The sequence below is a fragment of the Tetrao urogallus genome (assembly GCF_951394365.1).
Source record: "Tetrao urogallus genome assembly, chromosome: 1".
NCBI lineage: Eukaryota > Metazoa > Chordata > Aves > Galliformes > Phasianidae > Tetrao > Tetrao urogallus.
Genome location: NC_136813.1, coordinates 137,664,776 through 137,690,726, shown reverse-complemented (window position 1 = coordinate 137,690,726; position 25,951 = coordinate 137,664,776). Strand labels below are relative to the sequence as shown.

The window sequence follows — 25,951 nt, the reverse complement described above, 5'->3', positions numbered from 1 at the left end:
AGCTCAATTATCTCAGCTGTCCATTCAGAATGTGTTCACAAAATCTTCATTGGAAAAGTTATAAGAAAGTTAGAACTTCCTTTTAGCATGACACAATTCTGCAGGAGCTAAGCAACAAATGCTTTTGTACAAACCAAACACCCTCTCCCCACCCCCCCCACTTTCCTGCAATAAAAAATACAGAGGCTTCAAACGTAAAAGAACAGACAGACCTCACTTGATTTTTTGGGGGTTTTTGTTTTTTTCATTTTTTTGTATTTTTTTATTTGGGAAAAGTGCTTCTTACAAAAGGCAGCTGCAAAACATTACATTATAGACCTCAGAACAATTTCTCATTCCAATTAAAAGTGAAAGGAGAGGCAGTCTAGGGGACAAGAGCAGCAGGAAAACAGATCACGGGGCATCCACAAGTCAATAATAAAAAAAAAAACAACAGCAATAATGTAATGCAAGGTTAAAATTCCTGTACGGGAGCTTTGGTGGCAATGTAATTTCTCAATGCAAATTACAGCCAGAAACTGCATGACCGACTTCCTAAGCGCTAACTCACGTAAGCTGAACAGCTTGACCAGGCAACCTGCCCCACTCAGAGGCCGAAAGGCACACGGCCCTTGAACCAGCTGAGAGGCACAGAGATTTCCTAGCAAAGCTCGCGGCTTACGTGGTCAACCAAGTTCTAAAACTTAAAGAGCAATGCAGCTAAAGGGGCCTCTCGTGTTCCTCTGACCCCACTCAGCTAACCGGACTTCTGCTCCTGGACCACCCTAACGAAACACATGAAAGAGAGCTGGTGTATCAGGGAGTTGCACATGACAGATCGTTGCCACAGACTGAGCTGAGACCACTAAACCAGTTTCATGTCCAATTGGAGGCTAGACTTCATGCACCAAGAGGGGATGAAAGGTGGCCTTGTTACTTAACTTACACAGAGTCTCCCCATCCTCGAGGTCCAACTCTACGTTTATCTGTATATACACATAGAAAGTTCTCCTTTCACTAAGACATTATCCTTTCATGCTAGACACAGTAAAAACTTGGAACATTCACACCTGGTTCTGGTTACACAGTAGTAATAGTAATGTGCAAGTAAACAAGAGTCCAAAATCACAAATGAAGATGTGTACATGAGGGGGCCGGAACGGAACTGATGTCAGAAAAGGATTATTTGTATCTGGCCTGACGTCAGAAATATTGATACAGAGACAGAAAATAGGCCATCAGCCAATTTACATCCCCACTGCATGGCCACCGCTCATTTTTGTATCTGGGCTCTTCAAAATGAGTGTGGAAGTCCTGTAAACACTTTAACCCTGGAACTGGGTGAGCTCTGTTGGGTACATAGATGAAGCAACAAACCTAAGCTAACTGTTTGACAGTTAAATTCATTTTTACAAAAACTAAGATTTTAAAGATTTCTTGTTATTTGTTTAAACAGAGGAGAAACAACACTCTTGGGGCGGGAGGGGACAGGAGAAGACAGACCCTGGGTAAAAGTTATTACAACAGCACCTGGAATTGATAGGCCTGCCTAGGAGAAACACAGGCACTGCCACAACACCACAGGTAAGTAATAGCTACTGCCTGAAGCCAAGACGACAGTCCACACTCCACTGTCAGGTGCTATAGATCCAGGTCATAATAATCTTCCAGCTCATCATGAAACAAGTCCCACTCGTCCTCGGAATCCGTTAGCTCATCATCACCTCCTGCTGCCAACAGCATGAGCAACATCTCACCGAGCTCAAAGGTCACCACTTCGTCCTCATCGGTCTCAAATGGGTCACCGTTCTCTCGCTCCTCAATGAACTCCCAGAACCGATTCCTCCGCTGGGCCTGCAAGCAGAACACAAGCAGTTACCCGGGTGATCAAGCGTGCAAGGAAAGGGCCTTCCCACAAGCCAACAAAGGTTAGCTCCTGTGTACTTTCTGTGTTTCTCCTTCAGGGAGACACTGACTCCCAGTAGAACCTACCGTCACACTCTTATTAATGCTGCCCAACATTTTACCTCAGTATGTTGGTATGAAAGTTTGAAAAATTCATTCCTTCCATCTTAGCTCCCATCACTTGCAAAATTTAGACCACCCTCTCTTTCAAATTCACTACAATACAGAACTGTCAGAAGTTAGAAAATACAAAGTGCCCCTATCCTCAGTGCAGCACGTTCCTCTTGTGCATTTCCTGCACAAAAGGGACAAAAGCCAGCACTGACCCTAGATCTACTTGCTGTACGCACTTTGGGTCTCTGTGGCTCCTCTTGACGGCCATCAGGATACGCATGTTTGTAAAAGCAGTTCCCTCCAAATGGACAGCTCCCACGGCCTTCATCAAAATACCTGCATGGCTTGTTGCTGGAAAGGAAAATATCACAACTCTTATTCACAGCACATCCAACTAGACTTCAGAATTGCATTTACCTACAGACCAAAAAGATCTCAAGCACCATTTGGAGATGGTCAGTACAATGCCTGTGCGAAAAAGTGGTGCATTACGTAGCGTTCACACCCAAGGTGTGTGTGGATGCATGCATAGGGGCACTGATGACTTCCACAGCACAAGCTTGTATTACTTAATGACGAGGCCACCCCTGTTCAGAGTGCTAAGGGAAAGACAAAGCACATAGGACCAACTTGGTGACTGTGTAGCTGCATGCATCTGTGGGTGGAAAGGTGAGGAAGTACATCACACATTGGACTGGAAAGGGAAAGGCTATGCATTGATACCCTTCTTCTCCAGGTGTGCATTACTTCTCCAGCCTCACAGCTTGAGAAGCTGCAGTGCTCATACCTCATTGCCTCCTTGTACTTCTGAATGAGTTTCTGCTTCTCTTCCTTCTCCTCCACCCAGTACTCACTTGGAATGACAAAGTTAGATGTGATCCGACACTCTGGGCAGGACCTGGGGAATGAAAAGACCTTGCTGCAAGACTCTGTATTACACGGCGCTCTCACCTATGTAACAAGTGATGGCACACATCCACCTTAAAAGACATTTTGAACATACTTGCTATATGTGCTTTTCAATCTATATTCTGTCTTAAATACAAAGATAATCTAAGCTCAATGACTTCAAGACTTAATGTTAATGGTAGCTGGTCGTATCAAACCCTAAGGTTGTATCAAACCTTAAAAAAACACTTAACACAGACTCCTTTCTCTTTAGAATTAAATAAATTTATTTTTGTTTGATTTCTATATATATTTGACTGGATTTCCTTCTTTTTCTTTTTTTTTTTAAAGAACAGCCTTTAAATGGAGAAATGATTTGCCAACTGATTAATGCACTAGGGCAGCAAAGAACTAAGCAGCATACATTGTGAACTGGTTAATCTGTTATCAGATTTCTGGCTGGGTGTCCAAGACATAAACAGTAACCATCAGATAACAAGCTAACTAAGTAAGTGAAAGGCTTACTTCTACCATGAAGTGATTTTTGCAAACTTAACGCGCATTAACTAGATCAGGGTGTAAACATCATCCCTAACAATTATTTTGCTTCCAAACTGAAGTTAGTATGCATTAAATGAAGTCTCTTTATGGGGGAGGGGGGCAGGAAGGGGGTGGAGGGGGAGTCTGTTGCAAGTTGTCACAAGTTACTAAGTTCTTACAAAGCACAATCAAAATGAGAAAGTGTCTCACTTTATAATCTTGCTCTCAAATTGTTTAGCACTCCTCCACTTGCGGATGCACTTGAGACAGTAAGTGTGGTTGCAGTTGGAGAGGATCCCAAAGCGGCGCTCACTAGGATTAGCTTTTTCATACACCACCTCCATGCATATCCCGCACACCATGTCTTTACTACGCTGGACGGCAAATGAAAGCTCCATGTCCTTCTCGTGAGCTTCAATGCAAGACTGCAAAGGAAAGAGAAAACAACTGCAGACACGACTGGTCACCTGGGGAAATCCAAACAGGTTTTTAAGCTCAGTTTCACTCTAACATTTTGCATAAGGAATGGAAAATGATTAAGCTGCAGAGTCTTCATCCTCAAAGAGCCTTGCTTAGACAGTGGGAAACAAGCAATTCAGAGTTCAAATACCTTTCTTCAGACATTCCTTTAAACATCAGAAAGGCAATCTGGAAGACCATCCAGTTTTACTAGGCTAAGAACAAAGCTTTAGTATCTTCACACAGACTGCTCTCCCAGCACAGATAAGGAAGCGCAGCTGCTTCTGAATACAGCTCTGACTGGAAACAGTCCGTTTTACAACAGGAATTTCATTCACTGCCCAACCCTGCATGCACCTTCAAATAAAAGGGAATGAAGGACAAGTGACTTCAGGGAGCTAGGAAGCAATAACTTCAAGCTATTTAACACCAGACAGCTGTCTGCTCACCTTTATGTGCTGGGATCTCTGCGCAGCATCAATTGGATGCAAGACCTGCAGTCCGCACATATCACAGACATCCCCATGGATATACACGCAGTTTTCTCCATAACGACACTCTCCCACTGCAGCGTAGGGGCACAGCTCCTTCTTCATCTCCACGTCTGCTTCCTGCTTTTCATACTCTTCCTCAATCACCATTTCCTCCAAGGGTAATTCAGTGCAGGAAGGGGCAGCTGGGTACAAAATTAAGGAGCAAGAAAGGAGATTTCATGAAAAAAAGTTTTAAAAAACCCTTCGGGTGACCCTGCTCAAGTCATTCAAATGGATTATAAGAAAAGTGAGACTCACTTCAGTCCAAGTTCCATGTACCCTCAATTTGAACTAAGTTATTTTCTGACTCAAGAAAGCAAGATTGATTTCTAGTGTAACTTGTTGATCATTCAATTCAGACAAGACTAAAGCTATAAAGCCCTCAACAGTCAGAGCAAAATCCATTCACAGCTTCAGTCTGCACTAGAAAGTCTCACTAACTACATTTTTGTGCTGACTACAGTTCAGCAACAAGTAAGGTTAAAAATCTCTCACTGCTTTGAGAATCAGTTCCACTCCAGCTAGAAACGACTCTCAATTTTTCCCCACCACAATTACATTGCTGAAGCAATAGAGGTGTATCCAGCACAAAAAGTGCCAGTACAGGGACAACACACCAGCAGTTTCTCAAATGCAGGTTAATCAGTGTGTTTTTGACACTTCCACGTGGCTCCAGGTCTATTCTAGACACTTGCAAAAAAAATAAATAAAACCCATCCAAAACAGACATCCAATCTGCCCTTATCGAGAGAGCAATCCTAGCGGTAGGAAAATCTGTCATTTTCAGGCTATTCTCACTTCATTCTAGACTAGTTATCAGTTTTGCAAAAAGAAATCCCACTGAAAAAATACCACCACCTAATCCTAAATTGAACTGAAATCTGTTCAGCTTCTCTTTCCTGCACAGATAGGCTCTGTTTAAGACTTCTGTTTCTCCCACAAACGCGCTCATCTGTGCCACCATGAGCCAAACAGCCTTTTGAGGCTGCGATATCAAGCAGGATTATGTTACAAGACAAAAGCAGACAGCTGGAAGATGCACTAAATGTGGAAGAATGACACAGCAGTTCTACATCCAGAACATGCACAAGGAAGAAGAGCAACTGGATTTCATCTACATAACCAGTAGCTGACAGAGGAGTGAGAAGTCATCTGTGCCATAAGAAAGTGGAGCTTTATAAATCCTCTGACCACTGGGTTTGGAGAAGCAAGTAAATACAACTAAAAGGGTACTTGGAACAGTAAAAGAAAAGACTTTCTCAAAAAAGAATCAGGGGCCACACAGTTTTTATTCCCACGAAGCAAAGATGCACAGCAAGCATCCAACAGCCCAATGGCCTTCAGAGATACAAAGAAAAAGCACGTGCTAGAAAGCTCAGTTTCAGGGGAAAATGCAAGTATGAAAAAATTAAGAACAGGAGAAGAGGAGCACCCAAAAGCTCAAGTCTGCTTCCTTTTGGTTCCCACTTAAGAACAACCATCTGACTTCAGAGGTTACTCACACTGCTCTCAGATACTTTTCAAAAGCAACTAATTGATTAAGTAACAAGCCAACCACTAACCTGCTGATTTTCAGAGGATCCCAAACAAAAAAGAACTAAACCTTCATTACCTCCTCTTCCCTAGGAGTTCTAGTTGCTCTTCTCTGGTGCTAACTCAAGTACCCATTTACTTAGACCTACTTAGTGTTCCATCCAGCTGAACACAATAGGAAAATTCTCCAGCCCCTTTTTCTGGAGCTTAAGAACCATGGTCTCCTCAAACAGCAGCAACAAAAAAAGAATCACAAGTACCAGACTGTTTCCATTCCCCTGGTTGTCATTTTTGCCAGATTTTTTATTATTATTATTTTTAACTTTGTGAGGAGGGAGAGTTTAATAGATCACAGGATTCACAGATGGAAGTCTACTAAGCAGATAAATGCAGCTGAGTTTCAAAGGAATCTATTGATACAGCGCCTCTTTGAAATGGGGCTGGCAAGATTATCTTTTGCTCAAGGCAATCCTATATCCCTGGAAAATGTATACTTTGAAGCAGAGGCACGCTTGAAGCTTTTCTTAATGGAGAAAGTTTCCAGAGTCACCTGTACTCCTCTGAAGGATATCCTTTATAAAACCTTTCTTTGATAAAGTTTTGACAAAGAGCTGCTTAGCTGAGGCTCTTTTGAGAATAAAGATTCTGAAGTCTTATTCCCCAAAGACTGACTTACAATCCCATTCACTTTCTATGCTGGGCCACAAAAGAAAGAGAAGAGCTTCAAATCTTGGCAAAAACGAGTATACTGAATTATTTAAACAACAACAAAGAATGCAACATCACCAAAGACTAAAAACAACAACAACACTCAGCGTAGCTAGTAAATTCTAGCTAAGTCCATGCTACCATCCTTGTGTCCAAAGCACAACCTGTTCTTGTCATCTAGAGGTCAAGACATTAAGATACAGCTCTGTGAATGTCAGTCTTTAATAACAACTTCAGGCACTTTTACAGTATGACAGTACAGGAGGGGGAAAACACGCTGAAACTGATCTAATTTTTCAGTCTGTCTTCCATGCTATTCCAGCACTTCCTCTCAGCTAGAGCTATATTTCTATGAAATAAAAATCTGAACAATCTGAAGCCCTACACGTGTAACTCTTGAACCTACTGCTCCGTTTTGTTCCAACTCCGAAATTCCAGTTGGGAAAACTCAGTCACTGCCTCAGCAGTTCCACTTCCAACACTCCACAGAGTAACACTTATTCTCTGTGATTCTGCCCACTGTTTTCAAAGCCATTCTTCAGTAGGTTAGATCCCAGAAAGCAATCTTCCCATTCTCCATTTGACTTGGAAGGGACCTGCAAAATCATCTAGTTTTATTTCATAGTCAACATGAGTGACTAAATCATTCTAGGGATTAAATCATGACTATGGTACAAAGGTAATACAGCATCTCATGGACTTGCATGCAACCTACTTCCAACACTCAAGCCAGTTTCGAAACTCAGAGCAATACTACACACAAATCTCACTTCAGTACTTCAGCACGTAATGGATTGCACTTTTGAAAACAGCCTCCCTACAAACAACTCCTACTTTTCACAATTTGGCTCTCATTACACAGCAATCTCAAAATAAGAACCAGATAAGTTTTGGACCAAACTGAACAATGTTAGGAGCACATCTGATGCTTGAGCTGCAAAGAGATCTTCAGCCCACCGAAGCAGACCATAGCTAAGCCAGAATGACAACTGAGCCAAGAAGCAGCTGCACTGAAGAGTGCAATGTTGCTACCTCTGCCAGCAGTTTCATTCAACAGATCCACTTGTTGCAAGTTTTAGAAGAACTCTCTAATCATGCAGCTTTTTAGAGCCCAAATGTACGGAAAATAATGAGGTTACTAAGCTCCTATTAAAGTGCATGATAACAGCATTTATGAGCTGAGGAATATATCTCAAGTTCTGAAAAACTCAATTAAGGCATTAAGATATTATCTACTCTGTCAAGATGAATCTGTGCCCGCAAAGTAAGCAGTAGTTACTTTCAAGAGCTTGCATTCTCCAGCTTCAGACTATCACATTCAAATGCTCAGCTCTTAGTAGGATTACTCCAATTACTTTTGTTTCCCTTAACAGGGCATACAGAACAAAAGCACTCTAGTCTACTTAAATCCAACCCAGATAGTTTAACAAAGTATTTTCCACACAACATTTTCCAGTCTTCAATTTATAAAGTAGGACAGGTATACATTCAATTAGAATATTCTATTAGAAGATATTTTCAATGAAACTAAGACATTCCTTCCTGCTGGCAAGTCTACCATTTACAAGGAAAAATTAAGTTTCTCTACAATGAAAGACAGCAAGTATGTCCTCATTCTGCAGGAATTCAATAAACTGAATCTGAATTGGAAAAGAATTGTTTCAAAGTGTGTGTTGCTTGCCTCAGAAAATAAGGAAAACCAAGAATTCAGCCTGACTACCAGTATTACACTTCAAACACCAAGGAGACTTCTGAATGTAAGTGCTTCCAGACAATCCTTAAACTTACAGTACCAGTATTTAAGTAAGCTATTAAGCCTTAGGCCAGCTACAAAGCAGAATCTTCCATTCCTTTAGTGACACTGCTCAAAAACTCTAACTTGTGGTATTAAAGGGTAAACTCACCTCCTAATCAGCACTTGTGGATAGCCCTCCCTGGAGGCGCTCAGGGCCAGGCTGGATGAAGCCCTGGGCAGCACGAGCTGCTGGGTGGCAGCACTGTCACAGCAGAAGGTTGGGACTGGGTGAGAGTTAAGGACCCTTCCAACCCAAACCATTCTATGCTTCTCTGTAGGAGCAGATACCTCTCAAAACCCAAACATACTCCAGCAATTAATATGAAACTTAACAAGAGCATCTTCAACTTTTTTTTTTTTCTTCGACGTTTTCAGATTAAAATCTTTACAAAAAATACCTAAATAACATTCCTGAATATTTCAGTTCCACTTCTTCTCCCTCTTTTCAATTTGACTTCAGCCCCATACTTGTCCAGACCACTTTCCTGAAAATCCCAGGAAGATATGCATAGAAAAATTCTTTTCTGTATATCTTAACTTGATGTAAATCCTTCAGACTTCCAAAATTCTAGAGAAAAGATCTATCTATGCCCTAATAAAGCTTTAGTTAGGAAAAACTGTTGCAAGACAGATGTCAGATGCCTCAAGTCCTAAAGATACTGAAGGAAAGTAATCCAGTGCAGACCAGTTAATTATCTTCAATTCACACACTTACTTACACGTTGGAACAATTATTAACAAGTACATACATCTGGTAGTCCAGAAGGCAAAGTGCATTTCAGGGTGCGCTCATAACCAGCCAGCCAAAAGAAAAGGCAGTCTCCCACTGCATTCACCGTTGGTGCAGCATCACCTCAAATACTGAGTGCAGTTTGGGACTCCACAATATAAAAGGGATGTTAAGATACTTGAATGCATCCAGGGGAGGGCACCAAAGCTAGTGAAAGGCCTGGAAGGCATGTTCTACGAGGAGAAGCTGAGCACACTCTGGTTAGCCCTGAAGTGGTCAGGTAGCTGGACTAGATTCTTGTAGGCCCCTTCCAGTTGTTATTATCTTTTATTCTCACAGCAGCGGGAAAGAGCAACACTGTTCAGTGCTGCTTACATCTCTGCCATTTTACTGCCTTCAGTTACTTCAGAACATCTGGCAGCAGTAGCAGCAGAACAAACATGGAAATGTGGTGCACCTGAACCTCAAAAATTGAGTATCTGAAGAATTGTCACTATTTTCTTTGCTGAGCTCACTGTCAAGATACAACGCTTAGTCCCAAATCAGAATCATTTGCATTAACAAAATGTCCTGTCTAATAGTAAAAGACAAATACTGCTAAATAGTATAATCTGAGCATTATGTAACAAACTTCAAATTATTCTGGGCATAAAAATATCAGTTTTTGATTCAATCATTATTTGATCATTCATGCCTATACATCTTCAGTTTTAGAGAGCCCAAAACTAGAAGTTAGACTAAATGCATGCACCCTCTTTTTGATATCTTTGTGCTACCTTTCTGCAAGGAAAGTAAATGAGAGGTGTGGCATACTTAAACTGTCTGGTCCCATACAATCAGCTCTTCCAATTTCATTCTCCTTATGAGCCATCACAGTACCATAAAATCAAGTCTCAGAAAAGTAACTAGAATAAATGATCTTCAGTTTCTGGTCTGAATTGCTATGGGACTCATGAAAGCAAATACTTGGTCAGAAGTCATTCTACAGGAATCAACACCTCCACCAGACATCTTTCACAGTAATCAGAGACTTTGCATATATACCTGGTTTTAGAACACCATTACAGCAGTAAGAAGGGATTTGAAATGATCCTACTATTCACGCAGAAAAAAATCAAGTAGAACTTAAGAACAGAACAGTTGAAGTGATTCATAAATACGATCAGCTGTACTCAGCTAAATCAGAAGCATTAAAAAAAATGCACTATGCAGAAACTGTTGACCCATGACAGAAATTCACCATTATCCCATGATCAGCTTACCACGTCCGCAGTATGGCTGCCCAGGAACAAACTCTACAGCATTCACCCAGTCTTCAGCACCTACTCCAGCAGCTGCCAGATCTATATTTTCATCTTCTATCTCAATAATATCTTCTTCAACAATTTCAGGGAATAATGCGAGGTCTGAGGATACTGAGGGATACATTTTTGCAACTGGATTCACAGTAGTCTCTTCTTCTTCTTCCTGCATCAGCGGCTTGGTGTGTTCATATCTAACAAATGAAAAAAAAACATGTCAACTCCTCACAAGAAAACTCCTCCACAGAGCTGCCTGAAAAATTGGAAGCAAACCAATTTAGATGCTAACACGCTATACTGAAGAAAAGGCTTGGAAGAAAATGCTAGGTGACTCTTTAAGAGAAACGCATCCACTTGTACAACATGTCAGCACTGCCTAAGGAACCCAAGCCTACTCCATTTGGAAGAAATGGAGTGATGTGTGCAATTTTCACTTAAATTACAAAAAAAATGAACTTCATTTACATCCAAATTCGCTCACATACCTACTACATATGTGCAGTAGTAGTGAATGAAGTGAGTTAATTTAGCCTTGAAGAGACTAAAGACAGATACTGCTGTCTTCAACTATTAAATGAGAAGGCACAGAAAAAGAGTGAGCCACTCTTCTTAGAGATGCAGTGATAGCTAAAGGCCAGCAAACAAGCTCAAAGTGGGAAACTACCGTAAGTTTACCATGAAATTAGTTAAACACTGAAGGAGATGCCCAGAGAGGCTACATAACTTCTGTTCCTGCAAGTACTCAAAACTTGAGTGGACAGTGTCCCAGACTGTGACCTAAACTGACCCACTTTGCCTCAATCAGATGTTATGTTGGCTTTAGTAATTATTTTTAAGTCCTTCTTCAATTTACTGTGGACAACGATGCTCAGAACACATTGATCCCTGCCACCCACAAACAGATAAGTGCCATTTCTCTCAGAGATCTGCCTTCGAGCAGCTAGTACACTGGAAGAGACATAATTAATTTCCCCCCACAAAGTCTTAGATATCTGCTAACTAATTTCAAGGATGAAAGGAGGGAATTCTTGGAGATTATATACAACCTTTAAGCAACTGTGATTCACTTGCCTTGTGTCAGGTTGAAAACAATTAAGCTTTACAGATCTTGCATATGAAAGAAACACGCCCGACCAAATGTCAGCTTCAAAATCTCAATGAAGCTTTAAAGCACAAATTAAAAGGCAAGCCTCCAGTTTTCTTTAACAGTGGTTTCCAAAGCAAAGCACACGCACCCCACGCATTATACAAGATAATCCACCAGAATTCAGGACAAAAACAGTAGGGCTTTTTAATATCTAAAATTGTAAGAAAGAACTCAAGCTTTTAATATTAAATATATAGAGCAAGTTGGTGCTCTTACTCAGTTTGCATGCCAAAGGGTCCTCTGTCACACACAGTACACACAAGGTGTCCTGAAGGAAGAGCAGGTGTGCCACAATGTGCAGGGATTTACAGCAGTGCCTTTGCTTGTTTGCTTTCAGTGCATTGATATTGTAATTCACATCTGCCCACTAAACAGAGCTGCAGATTACGTTATCCAGTTTTAAGTTAAACTCTCACAAAACAAACAAGAGGTTAAAAAACATTTCTGCAAAGTAATTGTGGATTTAAGAGAATCCTGAGTATGTGAACAAAAACAACGACAGGATGTCAGATCTGATTAGGTTGTAGTTGTTTTTACCTTTGTAATGTGGTTGAGGAAGAGCCGAGAGTAGAAGAGTGAGCGCTGACAAGAACTGTGGGGGGAGTGCAGGGGAGGGAAAACGGAGGCAATCGAAATAACTCAGAGGAGGATTTGAAACACAGATTCACTATGGTTAATAATCCTTGCCCTCAGCGTACGTTATGTCTTGAGATATTAGACAATGGCAGTATGAAACTAGCACAGTGACAGGACTTGATCTAAGTATCCCCAACATGAAGATGAACTTCTATAGTTGTTGCTTTTTTCCCCCTAGAGATGTTTCAGATCGTGGAAAATCTGGGTTGAGTTGCAAAGGTTGGTGATAAATGCTGAAAAGCATCTCCGATGTTTCTTAGATAACAGCAAAAGACAAAAAAGCTACACACAAATTAGAACACTTGTTCTTCCCGATGGCAGAAATAACACCTGGAAAGCAATACAGCAACAAACAAAAGTACTCTTTGTCAGCAAATACTGTTGGGAGACAGAACTCTGCAGAAACAAGTACTAGAACAAACTATGTAGTGTTCAAGGTTCATAACAGAGGCAACTGGAAGTACGTTACTAATAATGCTTCAGCTTATGGCATTCCCTAGATTATGCTGCAACAATGAAATACACAAACTACATTTCTGTGAGCCACTAAGGAGATACACTAGAGAAGATGTATTCTCAACAGTAAGTGAGTTCTCTATTAAAAATGGTGTCTTACAGGAAAAGCTGGGTGAGTTTAACCACCAAAGGAGCAGCGGCATTAACTATAATGAACTATTTCCAGTTAAGATTACAGGGATAGCACAAGTGAAATTCATTTGTTGCATCATAAATAAGATACTGCAGCAAAAAAGCTGGAACCAGAAGTGGACAAAATGCTACCACCACATCATCAGTATGGTTAACTCAAAACTAAAACATTCTGATAGTGAAATCTTTCAATATTTTGTAACAAGAAGTAGAATGATGATGAAAACCTTCAGTACCACTCAGTGGTTTGCTGGTTATTTCACGTTAAATTGCTTAACAATTCTTGTAAAAGATGAGTTGCACACTTTTCTTTCACAATACTACAAGTGCTGCAAATTTGTTGACCTACTCTGTGATTAGAGGTAGCTGTGACTAGTATGCAACCAATAAACATTTTCAAGAAATAAGCACACTTAGTCCCTTCAAATTAGAAATGATGTTTTTGGAGTAAGAGCAAGTGCTTTTTGAAAGAAGCTTGTGCCATGGAGATCACATTTTGTAAGTGGCTGTTGGGAAACACTACCATTGCGAGATGATTTTGTTGTCAAAAACAATGCGTGTTACGTGTAAATATTCTTGCATCTGTACATCAAAAAAAATTTGGAAACGGTTTTATAACACATTTAAGAATCTTCTAACAGAAGAGTTTCAGTAGAGCTTAGATTTGTTAAGAACTTTGATAACCATTAAGCCCAAGTACCACAGACTGACCTAGGAACCTGACCTTCCAGTTGCCATATCCAAGTGCTACACTGAGAACTTTGAAAGATAACAAAGTGCACTGAACCACAACACTCTCCATAAAACTATGTTTTTAGTGAGGGTAAAAAAAGTTTTCTGTATGTTGTCGGCAACTGTGAGACCCCCCCACGGGATGTGACGTGACAGGCCCTCTCCCTGCTCTATGATTGATGTGTGGCACGTGCCCTTAGGGGTGTAGACGAAGCACATAGGTTATATAAGCTAGAGTTCAGGTGTAATAAAGGCCATTTTGCTGTTCATTATATTGGTGTGCACGTGCAGTCATTTGGTCCTGGCCTGGTTTTAGGTCAGTACCGTAGGAGGCAATGCAACATCTGTACAGTTAATAAATAAAACCAGTGTTTTTAAAATATTTTATTCTTTATCTTAATCTAATCTTATGTTGCCCTTGTGGCCAAGAAGGCCAATGGTATCCTGGGTGCACTGAGAACAGTGAGGCCAGCCGGTCGAGGGAGATGATCCTCCTCCTCCACTCTTCCCTGCTGAGGCCACATCTGGAGTGCTGTGTCCAGTTCTGGGCTCCCCCATTCTAAAAACACAGGGATCTCCCAGAAGGATTCCAGTGGAGGGCCACAAGGATGGTAAAGGGCCTGGAGCATCTCCCATATGAAGATAGGCTGAGTAACCTTAGTCTGTTCAGCCTGGGGAAGAGAAGACTGAGAGGCAATCTGATTAATGTTATTAATACCAACAGGGAGGTGGAAGGCAAATGGATGAGGCCACGCTCTTCTCAGTGGTGTGTAGCAGTAGGAAAGCAGTAATGGCCTAAAACTTGAAGTTTTGTACTAACATGCAGAAGAAACTCTTTTCCGTCAGGACATCAGAGCACTCAGACTGCCCAGAGGTAGAATATCTTCACAGGAGACTCCACAAGATCATCTGGACACCCACCTGTGCGTCCTATTATAGAGTACCTGCTTCATCAGGGGGTTGTACTCACTGATCTTCAGGTTCCTTCCAACCCCTGCAGTTCCGTGATTCATTTTATCCATGTTTTAGAACATGTGTAATGCAATAGTAAAGTAGTACATCTGTATAATTTATCAGCAAATATACATTCAGTGGGGGTGTGTGCTAAAGAGATTCATTTTTTTATTCCATCTACAAGCAACAAAAGTTTGGAGACCACTGATGTACATGACCATGAATGTAGCACTGGCAGACATACAGAAGGCTAGAGACTAATCCTCCATTATCTTTCTTATACATAGTTACTGAATACTAAACACGTAAGAAAAGCAAACTATAGCTACCACATGAGGTCATGATGCAAATATTTAATCACACATAGGACCTACAACAATACAGTGTTAAGGCCCCTGGTAAGTTGTAATACAGAGAACTTCAGCGACAGAAAAAGATCCCTAAGCCTTTATAAAGCTTTGCTACCCTAGGAAAGCATTATTTTCTTTTGTTCATTCTTTTAGTTTTTCTTCTCTTTTTCAACAGTATAGGTTAATTTATGTCCTCTCAACACAGGGCTGATTTGTACAGGTATTTTAAAAATCTGTATGACTATAGCCCAGTTACTTCTTCAAAAGTGACATTTAATTGTCAGAACAGCAATTTCTGAAGAGAGATGCAATACAAAAATCATACCTGTTTTACCATAATTGACCCAATGTTTCTCAGTCATCAATTCGGGTAGTATGAATGTAGTCCCAGATTTCATTTCATCTACTCATACTATTAACAAAACAAACCACAAGCAAAAACACACCTTGATAACCATTGCTTTTCTGAAGACTGGTTCTCTTCACATCACCTCTTATTGGTTTTCAAAACAAAGTAAACACTACCACTCTTAGCAAGAGAAAGCCATTACTGAACTAATTTCTGTAGAATTATGAAGTTCCAAAGCAAGGAGGATTTCTTTTTCTCTTGCCTTTCTCTGAGCTCTCTACTCAGGAACTCTAAGTGAATTTACTCCTACAGCGCAGTGAGTAGCATTTCTTTACCTGCAGAGATCTCCGTAAGCACAGCATCCACGCTGATAATACCTGCACACCATGGCAGACTGACTGGTGGACAGGTCATGAGAGTAGCGACAGTTGTCTCCCTCCTTGCAGACTCCATGCATGAAATACCTGTAATACAGGGAATTACTGTGAATTAAGAAGTACTGAAGCTGTAAACACAGTATTTGGAAGACAAGTTGTTTTATAAATCAAGGTATGCTGAATTTAAGACATAGCTAACAGCTCACAGGACCCTGTCCCAGTATAAATGTACAAATGAAGAAGTCTGAAAAAGGACAAAGCCTTTTCTACTCCAATGAAATGTAAAAAATCACTCAGAAGTGTTTCCCCCCCCCCCCCCCATTCTTATAAATGTTTATCTAGAAAGTGTAAGCTTCTTTAAATGCACGGCATTGCAACTACTCAGACTTCGTATGAGAGCCATAACTGAACATATTAAAAGAACACTTAACCAATAGACAAGTAGTACCAAATTCTCTCCCTTAAGAGCTCCTTATCAACAAGAAGCTTACAGAAAGAAGCTCTGGCCCTCAAATACGAAGTAAATTACAATCTCTGAATTAATTTATCAATACTTACCATACAAGAAAAATTGCCAGGGTTCAGGTTTCACACGAACTCTTAGCTAGCCTATAAGGCACAGCCTGAGCAAAGATTCAGAAGGCCATTATACCCTTAAGACCATCCCACTGCTGAAAGGAGTAGCTCTGCCTCCCTGCTCCACACTGCTCTGCGTGGATGCTGCCACCCACACAGCCAGCGGAACCAGGCCCTCCAAGGAGGTGACCGCACAGCCACCCTGCAGTGCAGCCAGCAGGAAGGACAGCTGGATCATCTTCTGCAGCACCAACTAAGAGGATGGCACTTCACAGAGCAGCATTTGAAGTCACGCTCCTAAACAAAGGGTGTCAAAATCTGGACAAGTACTTAAGACTGCTGTAAGGTAAGAGGTCATAAATCAAAGCAAACAATTCACCAAATTATATAAGCAAAGCAACATTTGTAGTGCAATACTAGGGAAGTGCTGTAACTTGAAGCAAGTCTGAAGAAGACTGACGTGCAAAGCCAGTGGTGTACTCCAGATACTTACTAAGAGCAGGAGAGCTGAAGTGGTTTTATAAGCCACCAGCTGACACTAACTGTCAGGCTGCAATTCTCACTTTCAAGGTACCATCTGTCTGTACACTGTGGCTACACAGCAAACCTGATCAGAAACGTGATCCTACACAGAAATAAATAATAAAAAGACCAGATGACACTCTGCAGGCTATTCTCCCCAGAGACATCAGCACTCTAGTCAGGTTTGCCAGGTGGCTGCACCAACCACCATGCCAACACACCCCAGGAACCAGGTACTACCCCAGGACTCTCCAGCATTCCTCACCACAAAGAATAATTCATTCCATCCTCTCTCCCCCACAAGCACACAAACACCATCACACACTTGTGCATACACAAACACACCTCAAAGCCAAAATTTAGCAACTCACAGACCCACGGAAGCAGAACCTAACTGGAACTTCTAGATTCTTTTAAGGAATGAGATTTACACCAACAAGTCAAAATTAATTCAGGCTGTTAAGTTACCAAAGAACAAGCTAGGAACATTCATCTCCACCCTTTGCTTGTTTCAGCACAGCTCTGCTTCTCCCATGTGTCAGGGCACGCAGATCCACAGCCACCTGCTGACTTAGATCAAGGAGCTGCTCAGATGTAACCTGACATTCCTTCTGCCACCCCTGCGGTTATTTTTAATGCAGTTCAGATCACGGCTCAGACCATTGCACAACCACCGTGCTACTCCAGCCATAGGGCTGAAATAAGCAACTAAGGGGAAGGCAACAGCTACAGTAAGCACTTTGGCTGAGAAGGACCTGACCAGTCTAACTTACTCTAAATACTGAAGCCTTGGAACGAGGCTCTCCCACTGCTGCTTACTCAGAGGAAATGGAAGTCTGAGGCACTTTCCAACCCTACATCAAGAGACTCCTCTGTAAGCACAGATCCTCTAGAATTCTGAAACTAGCCACAGTGCATTACATCAAGACAGTATGTTATAAAGGGGAAGGGAAAAAAACCTGAAGCACTCATGAGCTTCATTTAATTTTCATCACTTTCGCACTGCGTTCCCATGCAGCAAGCTGAGCTCAATTCAGTAAGATAACTCAAGTGAGGGGAGGGAAAGGATCTCTAAGGATTACACCAACTCCACCTCTTGCCCAAAGGAGGGAAGTTTTGACTTCAACATCACAAAGAAATTGACATTTTCCACGTGAAATTGCTGAATCTGGCTAAAATGTGCTTTGGCCATACTTGAAAACTGGGTATGTTAAAGCACAGAGTGCATTATTTTTGGCTTGGCATGTAAAAATGTGGAAGAACATCTTTACACAAATATAATTGTAACATTACATCCTAGCAATACCAGCCTCTTGTTTCTGGATACAGGACAAAAGGATTCTAAAAACTGAAAAGTGAACAGGCTACCTGCCTCACTCAGTGAAATGCAGAAGGACGTCCAAACTTTGCTTTCTGTCAAACACACATCCTCTGATCTGAAAAAGTTAAACTGGAGCAGGATAAGTATACAGCTGCATTCTCCCTGGGTGCTTTCACACAGCAATGCACTGCCTTTCCTGTTCAGATATAGGAATACAAAGTGGTGAGACTGCCCCCACTCAGCTCACTGCAAGACTATGCAAAGCTATGTGGTACCAACACATGGCACAACCCATCCAGGAGGTACCAACTGCAGACAGTGATATTTAAGCACTGCAGAACAGTGCTATACTTAATTATGTATCCTTTAACCCAAACAGCAAATCCTGTCTTTCAAGGGGTGCTTAGAAAAGCCAGAGAAATCAGGCTCTGCGCATCCAAAAAGCATCTAATCCATAACCAAAACCTCACGGGCATTTTTTTGGAAATGCATAGAGAATGCCATCACCCAGGGCCATGGATGTAGATGCCTTAAAATAGCACCTTTTAAATATTTTGTTTTCCCACTGTCAGAAGGATATTACTTCTACTACCTGCCATAAGCTAGAGCAAAAGCACGTGTAATGACTTCATTAAGACTACAACACGGTTTAAAACAAGACAGCTGCATTCTAGAACCTCAGCGTGTACTAGCTGCCTTCAGATCATCTCCTTCATTTGAGTCTTCCATGTGTAATCCTATTAGTGAAATCACTATGCAAGATCTGTCCCCACAGCTTTAGAAGGTTGCAAGGAGTTTGCTTTCTCAGGTGTGGCTTGTCCTTTACTTCAGACCCACTTAACTCTGCTATCAGTCAACCGCATATGTTTATTAAACCACTGGTTTCATTGAGAACGTTACACCCAGCAACAGAGCTGAGTTTCCAACAAGAACAAGAAGCACTGCCATCGCTGGCAGATGGGAACCTCTGAGGAACAGCCAGCTGCACCCTCTGGCTGCTTCAGGAGTGACAGAGGCTGAGAGGTCTTAACAAGGGAGGCAGCTGAGCAAAGGCCAGGCATGCTGCTCTAGCACAGCACGTATATATTCAGCTATGAGCAGCTGGCAAAGTTCTACAGGAGTCAGCAACCTTATAAAAATGGAAAGACAAGACAAAAGCGGGTCTTAATTGCATTTATCTGCTCGTCCTTTCCTTTCCATAACCTTCTTCAGCAAGAAGGTAGTGGGAGGTGTCTAGAGAGAGCTGCTAAAAAGGGGCAGTGCTGCAGGTTTTAAAGAGGCTTGTGCACCACACCTCATCACTACTGTTGCACCAAATTAAGGAGGCCTGCCTGTGTGCTTCAGATTCTCTTCTCTGTTTAATACAAAAACAACACAATACCTGATCTGGGTTCTCAGAAACAGAAGCAGTTACACACGCCAGACAACTCTCAAACCACACCATCTAGTTGCTAAAGGGTTTTATTTCTGTGCAGTTACTGAATGCAATCTGTTTACATCAACTTGATGGGCTGAAGTACTGCTGCATGAGAACTGGAAAACTCAATTATCTGGAGCTTAACAGCATTATCTTTGGTTTAAGTGTCAGCTATACCACCACTCACTAAAGTTTCCTGTCTGTCTAAAACAGGAAGGACAGAGACACTTGATAAAGACTACCATTCTTTTTTCTTATTTTAAATCTATCTGTAATGAAAGGATCCGAATATGAAATAAGTCCTCACAACCTACTGAGGAACAAGATTAATTTCGTTTTCACCCCGAGCTCTAAACTAAACCTGCAGAAAAAACAGAAGGGCAGCAATTGCAAAACCACAAACCTAGGAGAAATCAAAGCCCTTCCTCTCAGCCCCAGTGTCTCTCACTCTAAGACGCCAATCACCCAGCCAAGGGCATCACCGTGACGTAACAAGCAGCAAGAACACCCTCTAATTCTACAACTTCCCATTTTGGTAAAACAGCTCTATGCCCTCACCAACCATGAAATGCCAAGTATTCATATCGAAGATACTCCTGTTTATCTGAAGTTTCTCAGGCAGTGTCTGCTGTTACCCATACGACGATCCAGATAAAGTTACAGATGAAAGTAACTCTGCAGCATTACTCAGAACACAAGCTGCTCCAGACAATAAAGTGAAAAAAAAAAAACCCAAACCTCGATTCTGAAATGTTACTAACCCCTTCATCTCACAGTTAAATCCTCCAGCTCATTTACAAAGGTAAAACAAGGCTCAAGAGTGTGTTCTCTTAACAAGCTAACAGGAACTCCATCCTACTGAAACTTAACTTAGAAAAACCGAATTCTTATAACGCAGCCCCAGAAGACCAGGTCCAATCACTAATTTCACTTCAAAGCCTGAGGAAAGCTTTGCTGCCTGCAACTGGAAGGGGCCCACTGAAAACAGACAAACAAAGGAACAAACAAGCACCGGGGCAGCTAAGAGGATTAGTCAAAAAGAACAATGGAGAGGCTCATTAGGTCGAAAGCTAAGATCTTATTTTTGTTTAAGCTCACATTACTGCACACGAATGTGTTCTCCGATGATCAAGTTTTCCTGAGCGTTTTGAAATAAATATTTATTCGACACACTCACTGGCCGGTACACGCACAGGTCAGCTCGACTGCTCTGCAGTAATTGTTTGCAATCAAGCGATTCGCTGTGCCTGAGCAAGTACACAAAGCTCATCTACATACTTCCCTTAATTAGCTTTTTAGTCTTCAGAAACATACAGCAAACTCACGCAGAAGGAGCACCGACCTCTGCCCTCGCAGCCCACTGGAGAGCTGAACTAAGCACCATTCCCAGCCATTTCCTCATCTCCGCCCTGTGCTTAACGGCCTTGCAGCAAACATTAACCTGGCTATTCACGTTAAAAGCTCTTTGCACGCAGAGGAGTACTCAGAATTGAGAAATGGTGTTTTCCAGATGAGCACCGTTAACGTGCTTAACTTGAGGCAATGCAAACAATACTCAGGGTTAGCAGGAATGCCTCAGACACCGCAGGGCCCCCGCAGCAGCACAAAGGGATGCAGCGAGCAAGCTGCTGTGAGAGGCAAGCACCGGCTCTCGGGGCCGCCCTTGGCACCAAGGGGAAATGGCGCACAAAAAAATCTCACGTTAAAATCTAGAGCCTCCTTCCCTTCCCAGAAGGAAAACGGAAAATATTTTGGATTTGTAAAGTATTCTGATCGGGAACATGTTATGTTAAATGGAATACAGAGACTTAAAAAAAAAAAAAAAAAAAAAAAAAGAAAAGAAAAGAAAAAAAAAAAAAAAAAAGGAAATGCTTCTTGAACCTCGGCTTCGATCATCCGTTTGTGTCATAGGAACTCCTCTATTCTCTCTTCGCAAGAACTGCTTTATGCTCCTTTTAGCCTGCAGTCCCAGTTTAAAAATAGTCCCTCTGGCAGCGCTGCAACATGCGGCAAGATCTGCACGCTCATCGCGAAGAGATTTATCGGAAACGCATTCTGCAGGGAAATGCAGATGCAAAATGACGCAGCGCTCTGAGCCATGATGTAAGGCGGGCAGCGGCGCTCCCGGCACTGCGGGGACGGGTCACGGCGAGCCGCGTCCCGAGAAAGGCCTCACCCACACCCGCGTTATTGAGACATCTAAAGCCCGATTCGAACTCGATGGCCCAGCGCTGCCCCCATAGCCCCTTTCGTGGCGACCGCCGTGACTCAGGAGCCCCGCGGGCCTCCAGGGCAGCGCGGCCCAGTCCCCAAGGGCGAGGCGGGCGCGGGCCGCAGCGCGGGGCCGGCTCCAGAGGGCGGCGCAGGGCCGCGCCGGAAGTACGGGCCCCGGCGGCAACCTCGCTGCCCGCGGGGCCTCCCCGCCCCGGCCTCGCAGCGCGGGCCCTCCAGCGCGCGGTCCCGCGCCGCCCCTCGCCCCCGGCCCCCCCCTTCAGAGGCTTACGGGGCGCTGCAGTGCCTACGTGAGCGAGGAGGGAGGGGCCCGGCGACCCGAAGAACGGCCGCATGAGGGAGGGGGGAGGGGGGGGGGGGGGGGGTGGATGGAGAGAACGCGGGGAGATTATGGGGACGAAGGGCCGCCGCCCCCGCCCTCCGCCGCGGGCAGCGCCTACCTGCAAGTGACCTGTTTGGTCCAGCCGCCGCCCGGCCCCAGGGCGAGGGGCGGCACGGCCGCGGGTCCGAAGATGGTACCCGTGGCTCCCGCGGCGGTGCTCGGCCCCAGGACCGCCGCCGCCGCGGCGTCCGCCGTTGTTCCCAGAGCCACCGCCTCAGCCATTACTGTTTATCCCACACACGGCGACAGCACCGGAACTTCCGGAAGCACATCCTTCCGGGCGGGCGGCGGCGGGGCGGGGCGAGGGGAAGGACCGTCCCCCCCCCGCCCGGCGAAGGCTCCGATTGGAGGAGCAGGCGGGGGAACGCCCACTCGCTCCAGAACGTTCCCGCCGCGCGGTGTGGTCCTCACCCGCCCACCGTGGGGGAGGGGGGGGGAGGTGGCATAATGGCGGGCTGAGCCGTCTGTTAACAGAATTAATGCTTTGCTGGGCATCTCCTTTATCTCTAGGAGATTGGGAGATTTCTGTTTTTCTTTTTCTTTCCTCGTGTATTTGCTCTTCTGTTGTTCCTGCTGGCAGAGAAAATGACAGCTGCATTGCACAATGCATAGGTTTTTATCTCAACAGACCCTCAGCCTGCTGGTGCTGCCCCTGTGTATTTCAGCAGTATGTTACAATAAAATATAAGTTCTCTCAGAGCTGAAATAAAAATTACAATTCACTTCTCCGTATGCATTCTATCTATAAAACCTGACCCAATCTTAATTTCATATTCTATTTATTTACCTTACTTTGGTGAACGTGGTGGTGTGTGTTCCCACCTCCCCGTCCTCCATTATGTGTCCTTTTTTAACCAAGCAAAGTTGAAAACCTTTAGAGGAAGCAGTGCATGCCGTTTGTAGAACAGGAAGAAAACTGTTGAGCTGTTGAAAAGAAAATTGTACCTTCGTTTTAAATAGCGTTCTAATTCTCTTTCTTTCAGACTTTCTTGTCTGTAGTCGATGTGCTCACCAAAAGCCAGATGGGGTACAATTCAGGCAAATATGAAAATGCAAGGGTGGCATGAGAGTGGCTGGGGCCTGAGGGTGCAGTTCGCAGCAAACAGCAGGAATTTGCCATGCCAATCTGTATTCCTGGCCTCTCCCATGTCACCCAGCAACCAGTTTAATATTAACCCTTGCTCCCGAGGCCAGCAGGAGGAAGTACGAGCAGGAAGCTTTGAGTTGCTGCAGGCAGACAGTACTAAAAAGTCAGCAATCCATGGCAAACAGAGGAGCACGTTATGCACAGCCCCATGGTTTCCAAAGCTGTCCCCAGCAGTTCTCTGCGGCCTTCTCCTCCCCATCATCTGCACACCTTGGTCCTGACTGCTGGCCTGGGTTGCCATCAAAGAACCGCTTGAGCGGCCATATTTGTTCTCTGAAATCTGCAGTTTCCAAGTGGAAAGCTGAGCTAAGACATCTAGCAAGTTGAAGGGCTGATTTTCCATTTTGTTTGAAGAGAAAAAATGAACAAACACACGTTGTTTGTTGCTGTGTGGTTGCTGTGTGGTTGCTGTGACTTAATGATGCTACAGACTGAAATGGGTGTCCATGGCTTAAGATCATGTTAAGATGATCTTGATTTTAAGAGAAAGATGAAGACTCAGAGATCAGCTTGATTACCAGAACACCTCCTCTGATAGCATGCCAAAAAAGCTAATAGGCTAGATAAGTTCCTACAGTACTGCAGTATTTCTAAATCCACCTAATTGAGATTAAAATGATGCTGTGAGAATTTGTATGTATTTTTCGTAAATGTAATTTTGCCTCCACATTTGGTTTTCAGTACCTTTGGCCACCCATCCTCACAAGAAAACCATACCAATCACAAAATCCTCAGCATGCATTGGTTGTATCTGAGGATGTGATGTGCCATTTTTTCAGTTAAACTCCCTGCAGACCATGTAGCAGAAGCCAGGGGTGGATTTTCTTTGTAACTTAGCAAACTTCGAACTCTCCCTGAATATGTTTATTCATGTAGAAAAAGTCGTTCTTTATAACCAAGTTAAATAAAAGTTACAGAAGACTTCTTTAGAAAGGGATGAGCATAAGATATAAATGCAGCTTTAAAAACTTCTGTTTTACAGTTTCCAAACTGGTGGATTACAGTAAAATCAGACACTGTTTACTTTAGCATAAAAGAAATATGTTAGTAATTGATTTTGATAGTTTTATATTATGCGTGTAAGTTGCATAGAATCATGCCTTCCATCCAGTAAGTCAGTGCCTTTTGGGATAGCCATCTAGCTCTGAAACATGACATTTTTTGCAGAATACAAAATCTACACATGCATAATGTCAGTGCATTAGATCTCAAAGTGTCGTGGCTTTTTATGATGCAACAAAAATTTTCTAGATTCAAAGTTCTTGTTTGAAACCACCCTACACCTGTTAGAATACGATGTCCTTGTAGTGGGAGACTATCCTGTGCTCAGTATTTCTCTGCATCATGAGCAGTTCTGCCAGCATGAGACCTACAGCACTGGAACAGGCTGCCCAGACTGGTTGTGGAGGCTGCGGGGTGACCTCGATACCTAAAGGGAGCTGACAAACAGGAGGGGAATTGACTCTTTGAAAGGGTTGATAACTGCAGGACAAGGGGAAATGAGGGAGAGAAGATTTAGGTTGGATGTCAGGGGGAGGTTCTTTATGGAGAGAGTGGTGAGGTGCTGGAACAGGCTGCCCAGAGAGGTTGTGGATGCCCCGTCCATGGAGGTGTTCATTGCCAGGTTGGGTGGGGCCCTGGGCAGCCTGGTCTGGTATTAAATGGGGAGGTTGGTGGCCTTGCCTGTGGCAGGGGGTTGGAGATTCATGATCCTTGAGGTCCCTTCCAACCCTGGCCATTCTGTGATTCTGTGATTTTTCTCTGGGAGGCTGAGAGCTGTGTTTGGCAAACCTGCAGGGGAAGCATGACCGCAGTTTCTCTACGTTTTATGAATATGTACAAAGGAAACCAATCTACAGAGACACTGTTTTAATGATTCCTGAATTCATCGATTAAAAAAAAAAAAAAATAGCAGCAAAAGAATCTGAATTATAGAGTGAGGGAAAAATGTGGCACCACATGAACAAAAATAACCCCAGAAGCAATCCTTGCCCTGCAGCTAAATCGCCCCTTTGCCCCAGGCAGCAAAGTGGCCACAGTGCTGAGCTCATCTGTGGTTAATAATAAATGGCTGTCAGCCCCACAGCTCCGGCCCTTCCGTCACGCCTTCTGCCAGGGCTGCCCCGGCACAGCTCCAGAGCCCACCCAGCCTTGGACACGCGACGACAGCACCCGGAGGTAAGAGGCACACCAGGCAGTAATGCACCAAGGCAGGTGCGTGGGGCGATGGTGAGGGGAGGTGAGTAGCGTCGGTCTGCAGGAGGGAGGAAGGCCACTCTGCGTGAGAGCTGTGCAAAACCTGTGCTAGCAGTTTGCACAGGTTTGTTATGGGGCCTAAGGTCAGACAGGTCTCACTGCTAAGCTTGCCAAGCTTCAAAACTTCCAGCTGGCTGGCCTCCATTCCAGCCGAAACCGGCTAATTACTCTCAGGTTGCAGGTGGGGACAACTGGTTTGTATCCACAGCCCAGCAGGGCTTGGGCTCTCCTGGCTGCTGCGCTACAGAGTCCGGGGGTTTGTTAAAATTCAGAGCACTGCTAGAGCAGCCCAACTGATCCTCGGCATAACCTTTGTGGCTCAATGAATAGATTCCAAAGCTGACTTTGCCCAGAGAGCCGAGGGGTGTGTACACACCCTCAGCAGAGCAAAGCATTTACATGAACTTCTCAGGCTGCTGG

At 43.4% G+C, this 25,951-nt stretch overlaps 1 protein-coding gene across 2 annotated transcripts; it reads right to left on the bottom strand.

Moving 5' to 3' along the window:
- Window positions 1–1,620: 1,620 nt before the first annotated feature.
- MKRN1 (makorin ring finger protein 1) lies at window positions 1,621–22,350 on the bottom strand (the record flags this gene model as incomplete). Of its 2 annotated transcripts, none has more annotated exons than XM_079537913.1 (8): window positions 1,621–1,833; window positions 2,211–2,349; window positions 2,786–2,896; window positions 3,637–3,851; window positions 4,335–4,561; window positions 10,447–10,679; window positions 15,637–15,765; window positions 22,187–22,350. In XM_079537913.1, 8 exons carry the CDS (start codon window positions 22,348–22,350, stop codon window positions 1,621–1,623), a joined length of 1,431 nt encoding a protein of 476 aa, XP_079394039.1. The 2 variants fall into 2 exon arrangements, with proteins under 2 accessions (XP_079394039.1, XP_079394040.1); XM_079537914.1 differs by having other exon boundaries at window positions 2,235–2,349.
- Between the last annotated feature and the right edge of the window lie 3,601 nt (window positions 22,351–25,951).